Here is a 10,810-nt window from a genome sequence, read left to right as displayed (position 1 = left end):
GGGCGGGGGAGGGGGAGGGGCAGCAGAACTGGAACCAGATCCCCCCTTCCCCCCCTCCCCCTCCCCCTCCCTTGTAAGGCTGATCCGTTCCTGATCCGCGGGTGGCCGCCGAGCCCGGCTCTCTACTCCCCCCTTCCCCCCCCTTCCCCCCGAGGTCGCCGCCTTCAAGATCGCCTTTCTGTCAGTTCATCTTCTTGCACACTCTTTCCTTGGCAGCAGCTTCACTCGTTCACGTAGTTCGTCTTTCCCCCCCTCCCACCCCGCCTTCCCCCCCCCAACCCCCCCCCTCCCACCCCACCCCCCAGGGCCGCATCTCCGTGGTTGCGGGTCCCTCCGGGGCAGGCAAGTCCTCCCTCATCAACTTCCTGCGACTTGGGAGACACAGACCGGAACAAAGGATAGACGCAGCCACGGGGACACCGGCGACAGCGGCGGCAGCAGTAGCGCCGGCGGCTGCGGAGGTCAACACGCTGCAGCTGCCGGCGACCGCTGTACATGTTGTATATGGGAATGGCAGCAACGTGAATACGCTACGCGGCGACTCGGATTACGGTACTGAGGATGAGGCGACCACCGGGCGTGGAGCTCAAGCGGCTGGGATGGGTGGGGCGGAGGGGGAGGAGGGCCGGCACGAGGAGGGGGGGGAGGGGGGTTTAGGGTTTCTGGCTGTCGGTTCCGTTTCCAAGATTGGCCGTGGTATGCACACCACCACTTCGGTGACTTTGTTGCAGCTGGCTGGGGGAGGCTGGTTGGCCGACACGCCGGGATTCGGACAGCCCGCCCTGGAGGAGTGAGTGTGGTGTGGTTTCGGGGCGGGGCAGGGGGGAAACGCGGGTGGCGGGAAGCTTGTGCATATGTGTGTGTGTGTATTCAAACTACTCAGCCACGGATAGGGAGGAATGGTTGAGGTTGGCGTACGAAGGATGTACGACATGAGTAGATATGTACGAATGTATTGTGAGTACACGGACGAACCCATTTAGCTCGTAAATCTCTACGGTCTACGTACGGCATGTATACCATTCCCCACGGCATCCTGAGCTGCCCGGTTGTACAGCGCGGGTATTCGGAGAACCCCCCGCGGTCTCCCTTCCCCGCTCCAATCTCTCTGCTTCTTACCTGCCGTACATCGGCAGTACGGACACTATCGTACTCACTCTTGCCACCTTTGCCAGCTTCTTTGGTTGTACAAACTGCGTCAGTCTTCCCCCCCCACGAGCCCGTCTTCCTCACACCCCTCATACCTCCTCCCTCCCCCCTCCCCTCTCCCCCCTCCCTCCCCCCTCCCTCCCCCCTCCCTCCCCCCTCCCTCCCTCCCCCCTCCCCCCCGCTCCCTCCCTCCCTCCCTCCCCCCTCCCCCCTCCCCGGTCCTCCAGCCTATCCTCCACGGACTTGTCCCGCTACTTCCCCGAGCTGCTCGCCCTCACCGCCGCCTCGCCGTGCCGCTTCGCTGACTGCCTCCACCTTTCTGAGCCCGGCTGCTCGGTGGGCGCGGCGGGGCTGGCCAGGTACCCGCACTACCGGCGGTTCCTCCAGGAGATCAAGGTAGGGGGGTTCGGGGCCGGGGAGAGGCTGTGTGCGTGTGCGTGGATGGGGCTAGGAAATGTGTATATGTGTACATGTACGTATTCATGATGTTGTTACAGGGGGGTATAGCTTCACCAGCGGCCCCCTTTCCCTTGGAGGCAGTTCCCTGCTCTCCCCTGCGATAGGGGCACCCTAATCCGTCACCCCATCCGATTTCAGAATGTATTCGTTGGGTTCAGCAACTCACCACCAGCATCCAACCAAATCTAGCGGATCAACTGCGCCTCAACTTAGTTCCTGGTCAGCTCGCAAGTTGATATAATCACGTCCTACACCGTTCACAAGACGGGGAGCCACCTCCCAATTCAGAGGTCGGCAGGCGGATTTGAACCCGGAACCTCCGGGAGCAGAAGTCAGGCTATGTATGTATGTATGTGTGGTGCACGGGAAGGAGTCGCTCCAGGGTCGCTCCCTGGAGTCGCTCCAGGGTTGCCATTTCCTACTGGCGGCGCAGTCGTCCTATCAGCACATATACACACACACTCTCTATGTCCATCTCTCCATCTCTCCCTCTCGCGCCCACACACATACACATACATATACACACACGCGCACAATGTGTCCGCCACCCAATACCACAGATGCGGGAGTCATGCGACGTACGGCAGCTTCAGCGCGGCAAGGCGGAACGTGAGGGTGTGACGAAGACGAAGAGCGTCCGTGGGGGGGGAGAGAGGCAGGAGATCCGACTGGATCCTCGTCGCCACCGCCGGCAGTCGCGACAGAGCGCTCGAAGGGCGGGGAAGCTGGCGGAAGAGGAGCTGTTAGGGTGAAGAGGCTGGCTAGTGGTGGTTGGGCGTTGGGCGTTGGGAGGAGGCGGCTGGTGCGGCTGTCCATGGCAGCGTTTGTCTACAGACGTGTCCGTGCGTCCGTACTGCCACTGCAACTGATGCTGCTGGGGCTAATGTTCAGTTTAGCTGGAAGGAAATAGTTTATAGTTTTGGTGTGTTGCAAAGGGTGTTGCGTGGAAGGTGCCTCGACAGGCAGGCGGTTGGTGTGTGCTCGTCTATCTTGGATCTTGAATCATGGGATAGCGACTTGGCGGGGCCATTGCTTTGCGGTTTAGGATTTAACCGGGTTTTCTCTGGATGAAGAGCGCGGACAGCTGACGAGCTTTCCTGCAACCGTATGTTGGCGACCCTGGAAGTGTTAGAAAGCTTAGAAAGCTTAGAAAGTTAGAAAGCTCGATATAGTCGAACAATGAGCACAAAGGAATGTGCTATGTGCTTGGGAAATTGCAAGAGGCCAGCACAAATTTGCTATGTTGTCCTCAGCGCCCACCCAAAGCCTTCGGGCCTCAGCTTTGCATGGGCCAAGTTCCTGCTCTTAATTTCGGCAATTCCATCAATTAGGCATACAACATCGTTAGCAGGCATAAATCTCTGCTGTCCATGACTATGTAGAGGAGGCGCGCAAGCATAACAGTTGAGTATCTCTACTGCCGAACCATTTTTTTATAGATGCATTGTCTTCAAGACCTAGTCCTGTTCTTCTTATGCTTTACCACAACGAGAAGCGCGGAGGGATATCGCTGTACCTATGTGTAACGAAAAGGGCTTGCATGCATGCATGCACCATGAAGCAAATCCTAAAGAAAGGCGTAAATGTAAAAACATGTATGGCAAAGCCAACGATGTTAAACATGTGAGCGTGGAACTGACGTGTGCAAAGTACAACTCGAACTTGCAGCAGTAAATCTTCCAAATAGCTAACGTATCCATATAGCATAGGAAAATTAAATACACATGCGCTCCATGCATAAATTCTCCAACTGGACGAGCTACCATGTCTGGTTGAGAGACCTGCCGTACCCCAACCCTACCACGTCCGTACTCTTTTGGATAAAACAAAGGTGGCCCCAATGTCCAAGCATCATTCACATTTTGAGCTGCACCGCATTCGTCGTTCATTGTAATCTCCTTATAACAAGATGGCCATGTCGACGATGCGCGTTGGTGCTGCCCCTCGTGTGGCCGTCGCCCGCAGCCAGGTGCGCAGAGACGCTCTCCTACCGATCCTTTCACTCTTACATGTGCATTTAATATAATCTTGCAAATGTTGATTGCTCAATGGCTAGGTTAGAAATGGGTCAGTGTATTGGGGCATCCGCCGACGTTACAGGTTGGCTTGCGAGTGGCCTCCATGTCACTTCACTACGTACACATATCTATTCATGTTTTCATGAATGATTCTTGCCTTGGTCGTGGGTCTGACGCCAAGTTGCCCCGCCCTTATCTCTTGCTTGCAGTCTGTGAAGGTCGTCGCTCGCGGTAGCTGGCGCGAGTCTGCCACCGTCACTGCTCAGCCTGCTGGGTAAGAACTAATTAGTTGCTAATAGATTTTGTAGGTCGAATGGATCTAGCCCTTCTCCCTAGGACGCCGGGCAACGATCTCAGCTACTTAAGCAACGCTCTCCACGCCGGAAGTAAATGGAGATCTCTCCAGTCTTTATGTATTTTATTATCATATATATCTGCTTCTTATTATTTCATCTTTCATCGCTGTCATAAATACTAGGTGTGACGAAATAGCCACCTCAACATCTTGCGACGCTTTGGCTGAGTTTCTGTGCCCCTATCCGTCTTCCCCAATTGTTTTGCAGCCGTGCCTCATCTTCCAACCGTGTCAGCCCGACTCGCTCCGTGCTGCCTGCTAACTGGCGCCAGGAGCTCGAGAGCCTGCGCAACGGCAACGGCAACGGCGCTGCTGCTGCCCCGGCTCCGGCCCCGGCTCCGGCGCGCTCCTCTTCCGCCAGCTGGCGCTCTGAGTCCTCCGCTGCCCCCGCCGCCGCCTCCACCCCATCTCGTAGCACCAAGAAGCCAGTGACCCCGACCCGCACCAGCCTGCCGGCCAACTGGAAGCAGGAGCTCGAGAGCCTGCGCGGCTCCTCCTCTTCCTCGCCGGCTGCCGCCGCCCCCGCCCCCGCCCGCTCGAGCTCAAGCCCCAAGAAGGCCGTTACTCCCACTCGTTCCTCCCTGCCGGCCAACTGGAAGCAGGAGCTTGAGAGCCTGCGCGGCGGCTCTTCTTCGGCTGCCTCAGCGCCTGCCGCCGCCGCCGCGCCTGCCGCTGCCTCGGCCCCATCTCGTAGCCCCAAGAAGGCCGTGACCCCGACTCGCTCTTCTCTGCCCGCTAACTGGAAGCAGGAGCTCGAGAGCCTGCGCGGTGGCAGCAGCAGCAGCAGCTCTGCCCCAGCCCCGGCTGCCGCCCCAGCCCCGGCTCGCTCCTCCTCCGCCAGCTGGCGCACCGAGTCCCCTGCCCCCGCCAACGAGAGCTCCTCCGCCGCCGCCAAGGCCGGCACCAACCCCTGGACCGGCAAGGCCAAGATTGAGATCAAGCGCACCACTCTGCCGGCTGACTGGCGCCGCCAGCTCTAAGGAGCTCGGGCCGCACGAGAGCGCGAGTCCTTGGAACACCTGCTCGATGGCGCGATGACCCAGATCGCCTGGCGTGATGTTTTGAAGTTCGGAGGTGTGGTAGTGCGCGAGGTTTGTGGCGGAGGGTGATGGCAGGACATCCCTTCTGACACGCGCGTGTGAGCCTGGATGCTGGGCGGTAAGGAGAGAGGGACGAGGAGTTTACGGGAAGCCCGGATTGAGTCGTCTGAAGTTTACCCAGGCGCTAAGGCTTGACCCTTTTTTGTTGGGGTCCGCTGAGTGTTTTGTCGGGTAAATGGCGATGCGTCTGAACTTCTGCCCATGTGACTATAGTGGTCGAGAGAGGGGCTGGGCTGGGGTTTTTGCACATCTCTGCCGGCGCACGCCTCTTAGTTCGGTGTTTTGTTTTTGGTTATACCGAGCTTTTGATCCACTGTGACATTGGCTGGCAGGGATTCGGGAAGCGGGTGATGAGTTGGAAAATCGGGCACGGTGTGCATGACGAGAAGAGCGATTTGAGTTCGATGTTTTGGCCCTGCTCGCAGCTCCGGTTCCGGATTTTGCTGAGCTCGAGCGCAGTTTTTGTTAGTGGCAGGTGCTTGTTTGTTCCCTTCAGCGACAGGAGCGGGGCATGGCGGCATTGCTTCCAGAGCGCTGAAGAATTAGGTAACAGTTTTGTATTGTGGTTATTCGGGGAGCCGACCACCGACGCGAAATGGACACCTTGTTTTTGATACAGCTGATTCGCGCTTCATAAATGGTGTCTGGACAATGTCTACGGCTGTTTCTTTTTTTGGTAGATATGGTTCTGTGGGTTTTCGGTTGGCAGCCAAGATTTGTCTTGGCGCCTTGACGCTCGCTGTAATGTGGTGCAGATAAAACGAAGTGTAACTTACAACTGACGCTGATCATATATTTCTTACCTTTTCTCATGCTTTCGAAATGTACGAACGTGATCTGCAGACACAAAGCTGAACAGCAGGATGAACTGTTAATACTGTCCTGCCCAAAACAAGATCATACCACAGCTCAATAAGAGCGGAGTTCCCATGAATTACATGATTTCCGAACTTGTTAGACATGCCGTTACAGTTAGTTAACGGTTACTAGAACACAGCATAGGACTGCTCATAACGTACAGACTCTTCTATCAAACAATTACCCTTGTCGAAAGGAGGGATCTAGTTGGGTGATGCTTCAAATCAGGAAATGCCGAGTGTTGCGGAATATTAATGTTGTTGACTTGAGCAGGTGTCAGTTTAGCCCAGACTGCAAGCGCACTTCGCAAAGTTTCCAAAGCATGTCTATACTTCTGCAATCCATTCATGTTAACATTTAAAATAGTTAGTAGAACTTGAGGAGGCATTTTAGCCTTTACTGCGTCCATCGCCGTAAACATCCCGTATCCCGCCACCATGATATGGCCTGCTATATTCCGCGCGCGGACAAAGGACCTAAATGGGTTTTTGCAGCACTTGGCGAACGCTCATATGACTGTGGGATCATGGTCGATGTACGCGACACTAACCCCGCTGCGGCGGTGGGCCCTGCCGTCTGTTCCGTAGTGCCACCGGACAGCCTGGAGAGTTACGCAGCCTTCATGACGAACGGGCGCGCCATATTAAGTGCAATTCGCGTGGTCATCAGTGTCTACGTAATGTCGGACTTCAATGTAATGTCCGACTAGGGTGAGGGTGAGGGTGAGGGTGAGGGTGAGGGTGAGGGTGAGGGTGAGGGTGAGGGTGAGGGTGAGGGTGAGGGTGAGGGTGAGGGTGAGGGTGAGGGTGAGGGTGAGGGTGACACCCAGGGCGAGCTACCCCCCGGGCAGCACCGCACCGATTCGCGCTTCCAGACTCGCTGCCAGAGCGTGATGATGCCAGCGGGTGCCCGCGTTGGCAGTTACATCGCCCGATCCAGCTTCAACCATCAGTTGGTATGCTCTGAGCGGTCGTCTAGCGCACCGCCTAGGTGCAACAGATTCATTGGAGCATCAGCCCTTTAGCGATACTGCGGAATTGGAATGTCCCTATCCACTCGGTAAGCAATCTCATCAAAGAGGGAAAACCAATCCCATCGAAGAATGAGGAAACGGGTTTCCGTACAGCTCTTACAGCAGGTCTTGTCGGCCTCTAACCCTAACCGCCTGCGACCCCCGGAGGCCCCTTGGAGGTAATTGTCGTACACATGGCCTGCCGTACACATTGGAGCGAGTAGCCGGTAGTGCGGTTGTGTTCGGACATGACAACAAAGGGCTTTTCGCTGCGCTGTCATACGTTTCCCTGTTTTAAAGATTTATGGACTGTCGTGCAGCATCAACTCGCAGGAGCTAAATCAAGATGGCATCAGCTCTTGGCGCGCGTGGCAGACATCACACCGGGGGGGACGAGCGGCACGAATGGTGGAATGAGCACCCGGGAATGTGGTGGAATGATAACCTTTCAATCTCAAGCGCCCCACTTCCAGGTTTCGGTCTCTTTTTTTTAAGGAAATGAAGTACGCGATAATGATGCGGATCACCACCCGTTTCTATATTGGTTCGGCAGGCTGAAAGGCGTACGGCACCGTACGGCAAGGCACGTTGGTCGACGGCCCTCCCAGGCCAAAATTATACTTCATGGAGGGGGTAATTAAGGTTTATGTTGTTTTCCCCCTCCACCACCGCTATCACCACCGACGCGCAATCCTCTGCTCAATTCTGAAATGTACAGCAAGCCGAATTTGAAATATAGCGAGGGCTGCTCAGAGAAAACCCTAAGTCCTGTTGTGGCTGTTGGCAAAACATCAGTACGACAAAGTACGATACTCAGGGCTTTGTTCTCATCAGGATCAGAAGCTCAAACCCTAGATAGTAGTAGATGTCAGACAAGACATGTCCACGCAGTCATCATCCAACATGGCCATCTGCAGCCAACAGACTTCAGTCCAACTTCAGTTTGCTGTCGCAGTCTCACATTCACACACCCTGCCGACACAGTCACCACCACACGGCCCGTTCCACCACCACACGGCCCGTTCCACCACCACACGGCCCGTTCCACCACCACACGGCCCGTTCCACCACCACACGGCCCGTTCCACCACCACACGGCCCGTTCCAGCACACTCTCTAACGATGTCGGCGTTCGTTCTTCCCAAACCGATCCCAAACCCATTGACCCCCCCACCCCGAGAAGATTAGAAAGAAACACATAAGGCCCATGACACAGTCTGTTTTGCGCCTGCGCATGAATCAAGTCAACAAAGTCATCGAAGGCCATAACGATAACGACCCACGGGTCAAAAGATCGGTCATCCCTGCTTTGCCCGGCATATGAAGCTTAGCCAGTTAATCGATGTGAGTCTCCCGCCATTCGGTTTGTCCATCGTCTACTAAAAAGTTTGTCTCGGCCTGTTCGCCTGTCCGTCTGTCAGTCAGTCAGTTTGTCAATCAGTCAGTCACTCAGTCCTTTTTTAATCCATTTGCCCTCACGTGCTAGGTCAAGCACGCGACCCTAATTGACGCAGACCCGACCCCTCCCTAATTTGGCAATAACCCCAGTCACAGCCTGGACAGGCCCCCTGCCGACAGCCCCGACTCGGCCGCCGCTCTTGACACCAGCTCCGAAACCGCGCCCACCACCGTCTCTGACCGGGCTTCCTACGAGGGATATACGAAATTTAGTTTGCCGGGTTTCACAACCTGGGGGCCGCCTCACAAACAGTACGAAACGCCTTAGTTCTTTGTTTGTTGTCAATCGGTCACGATACTGTTCAACTTGCATCTTTTGCTGCATATGTTTTACACATCAACAGCAATACTGGCGGAGAGATGCATAAAGGGCTATAAGAAACGCGGGAATGGCAGTTCGGGTCGCGTACCATTCTCAGCCGCCGCCGCCGCCGCCGCCTCAGCAGCAGCAGCAACAGCCACAACAACAGCAGCAGCACGGCCGTAGCCTAGCAGCAGCAAGCGGCTCCACCCTGGATCCTAGGGACTTAAATCCATTGCCCCACAAGACCACCTGAACACGATCACACGAACATATCCAAACACCCATCCCCAGTGCATTCCCCCCCCCCCTTCCGGGGCCCCCACGCACCGGTTTTGCACACATATGCGACAACAGGCTGAGGGGCGTGACGCTGATCCAGCCGTTCTTCAACGCCCAGGCATCACCGCCCTCGTCCTGGTCCCTGATGTCCCGTTCCCAGAAGCGGGGAAGAAAGGGGGGGGAGAGAGAGAGAGAGAGAAGGGATACGGAGGAGATATAGCTCAGGTAGGGAGGGCGAGGGGGCGGTCAGGGAGCATCAAAGGTCAGCAGGGTAGCAGCGCGGCGCGGAGGAGTACCCCCTGGTTCCGGAGGAGGCGGAGGAGGCTGCTTGTTTTTTCATTAGGTACAACCCTTTTTGTTCATCCCCTAAAGGGGAACTAAAGGGGATTAACCCTTCGGGGTTAGACTAAGTGTTGTCTGTCCCCTTTAGTGTTCGTCCCCTTAAGGCGGAACCGAAGGGGTTCTTCCCTAAAGGGGAACTTTAGTTTATCTTCTTTAGGGGAACTGAAGGGGAAGAAGGGGTTCCCCTTTAGCGGAAGACTTTGGTTCATCCCCTTCGTCTCCCCTTCGTTTTCTTCCCCAAAGGGGAACCCCTTCGTCTCCCCGAAGAAAAACACCCCTTTAGTTCTTCATCCCCTAAAGGGGAACTTTAGGGGGTGTTCCCCTTCGGGGATGAAGAACTAAAGGGGACAAGCCTTTAGGGGCTGATGCCTGATGACGAGGGGAAGACTTTGGACAACCCTTTTTGTTGGACAACCCTAAAGGGTTTTACAGTTCCCAGACATAAGGCCTGTCTTGCCTCACGGGCAAAATTAATATTTAGTTCCAATTCTCGCACATCACAAGATGCAACACAACACAGCACGCAGTAACAGACGCCGCCACGCTCCCCGCCCACCCCGCGCCCCACCCACTCTTGCACCAGGCCAGCGTAGTTCCGAAAGACCCGGGAGTTGGGCGTGTGTTCGTCAATCTCCGCTAGATGGGGTCCCGGGGCCTCAGTCACCTCCTTGAACGCCGGGAACACACATGCCACGCTCTGGAGGCCGGAAGGGGGGAATGGGGGATGGGGGAGGGATGGGGGAGGGAGGCCGGGAGGCGGGAGGGGAGTGGGGAGGGAGGCCGGGAGGGAAATCATATGCGAGAAAGTGGGAAGCGGACTGCTGCCGGTCTGACCCAACTGGGTCGGAAACTGCTGCTGAGTGCAACGCGATCAAGTCCTCGACCCGTGGTGTCGGAAGGCCGGGAGGGGGGGAACGGAGGGATGGGGGGCTGGCGAGGGTGGGGTGGTGTTGCACAGGCGGAACGCGAGGAGAGAGTGATCAGACATCGCGCACCACAAACCGCAAGTAGGGATGCGGATGCGGGGAGGTGAAGAAAGGAACGGAGGGGTGGGGTAGTGGCGTACCTGTGTAGTGCCGGGGGAGGTGGTGCCCGTGGGGGGAGGGAAAGAGGAACACAACACGCGGACCTGACTCCGGAGTGGCAAGGGGACGCGGGCCCTCTCAGCCTGCGAGAAAGAGGGGGGAAATACCCCAACCTCCGGCCCGAGGAGGAGCCGTCTGCCACCGCCGCAACCCCCCTCCCCAACCCCCCTCCCCAAGCCCCCTCCCCAACCCCCCTCCCCAACCCCCCTCCCCAAGCCCCCTCCCCAACCCCCCTCCCCAACCCCCCTCCCCAACCCCCCTCCCCAACCCCCCTCCCCAACCCCCCTCCCCAACCCCCCTCCCCAACCCCCCTCCCCAACCCCCTCCCCAACCCCCCTCCCCAACCCCCCTCACGGCGCAGTCCATTATGCACACGCACGAACCTGTCTTG

The 10,810-nt window shown here is 57.0% G+C and overlaps 3 protein-coding genes across 3 annotated transcripts in view; 2 read left to right on the top strand and 1 right to left on the bottom strand.

Annotated features, from left to right (window-relative positions):
- The window catches only part of VOLCADRAFT_43862 (uncharacterized protein), a gene marked incomplete at both ends in the record, with an annotated part of 3,287 nt that extends 975 nt beyond the window's left edge, over nt 1–2,312 (top strand). Inside the window, 4 exons of the mRNA XM_002946559.1 lie at nt 306–440; nt 636–790; nt 1,377–1,545; nt 2,169–2,312. Coding sequence (XP_002946605.1) covers nt 306–440; nt 636–790; nt 1,377–1,545; nt 2,169–2,312 — 603 coding nt within the window. The remainder of the gene's footprint in view (nt 1–305; nt 441–635; nt 791–1,376; nt 1,546–2,168) is intronic.
- Nucleotides 2,313–3,468: 1,156 nt separating this feature from the next.
- Nucleotides 3,469–5,875, top strand: VOLCADRAFT_103023 (uncharacterized protein). Its single transcript, XM_002946558.1, has 3 exons — nt 3,469–3,577; nt 3,836–3,900; nt 4,190–5,875. Exons 1-3 carry the CDS (start codon nt 3,518–3,520, stop codon nt 4,959–4,961), a joined length of 897 nt encoding a protein of 298 aa, XP_002946604.1. The 5' UTR covers nt 3,469–3,517; the 3' UTR covers nt 4,962–5,875.
- Nucleotides 5,876–8,499: 2,624 nt separating this feature from the next.
- Nucleotides 8,500–10,810, bottom strand: part of VOLCADRAFT_86716 (uncharacterized protein) — a gene marked incomplete at both ends in the record, with an annotated part of 4,812 nt that continues 2,501 nt past the window's right edge. The window contains 4 exons of the mRNA XM_002946387.1: nt 8,500–8,598; nt 9,041–9,134; nt 9,907–10,031; nt 10,401–10,502. Coding sequence (XP_002946433.1) covers nt 8,500–8,598; nt 9,041–9,134; nt 9,907–10,031; nt 10,401–10,502 — 420 coding nt within the window. The remainder of the gene's footprint in view (nt 8,599–9,040; nt 9,135–9,906; nt 10,032–10,400; nt 10,503–10,810) is intronic.

The sequence above is a fragment of the Volvox carteri genome (assembly GCF_000143455.1).
Source record: "Volvox carteri f. nagariensis unplaced genomic scaffold VOLCAscaffold_3, whole genome shotgun sequence".
Taxonomy (NCBI): domain Eukaryota; kingdom Viridiplantae; phylum Chlorophyta; class Chlorophyceae; order Chlamydomonadales; family Volvocaceae; genus Volvox; species Volvox carteri.
The sequence above is the reverse complement of the archived record's forward strand: the minus strand, read 5'-3'. Positions and strand labels throughout refer to the sequence as shown.

Coding starts and splice junctions, on each gene's coding strand:
- VOLCADRAFT_103023 (XM_002946558.1), top strand. CDS start 3,518: ATGGCCATGTCGACGATGCGCGTTGGTGCTGCCCCTCGTGTGGCCGTC. Junction 3,578..3,835: donor TGGCCGTCGCCCGCAGCCAG/GTGCGCAGAGAC, acceptor TCTTGCTTGCAG/TCTGTGAAGGTCGTCGCTCG. Junction 3,901..4,189: donor GTCACTGCTCAGCCTGCTGG/GTAAGAACTAAT, acceptor ATTGTTTTGCAG/CCGTGCCTCATCTTCCAACC.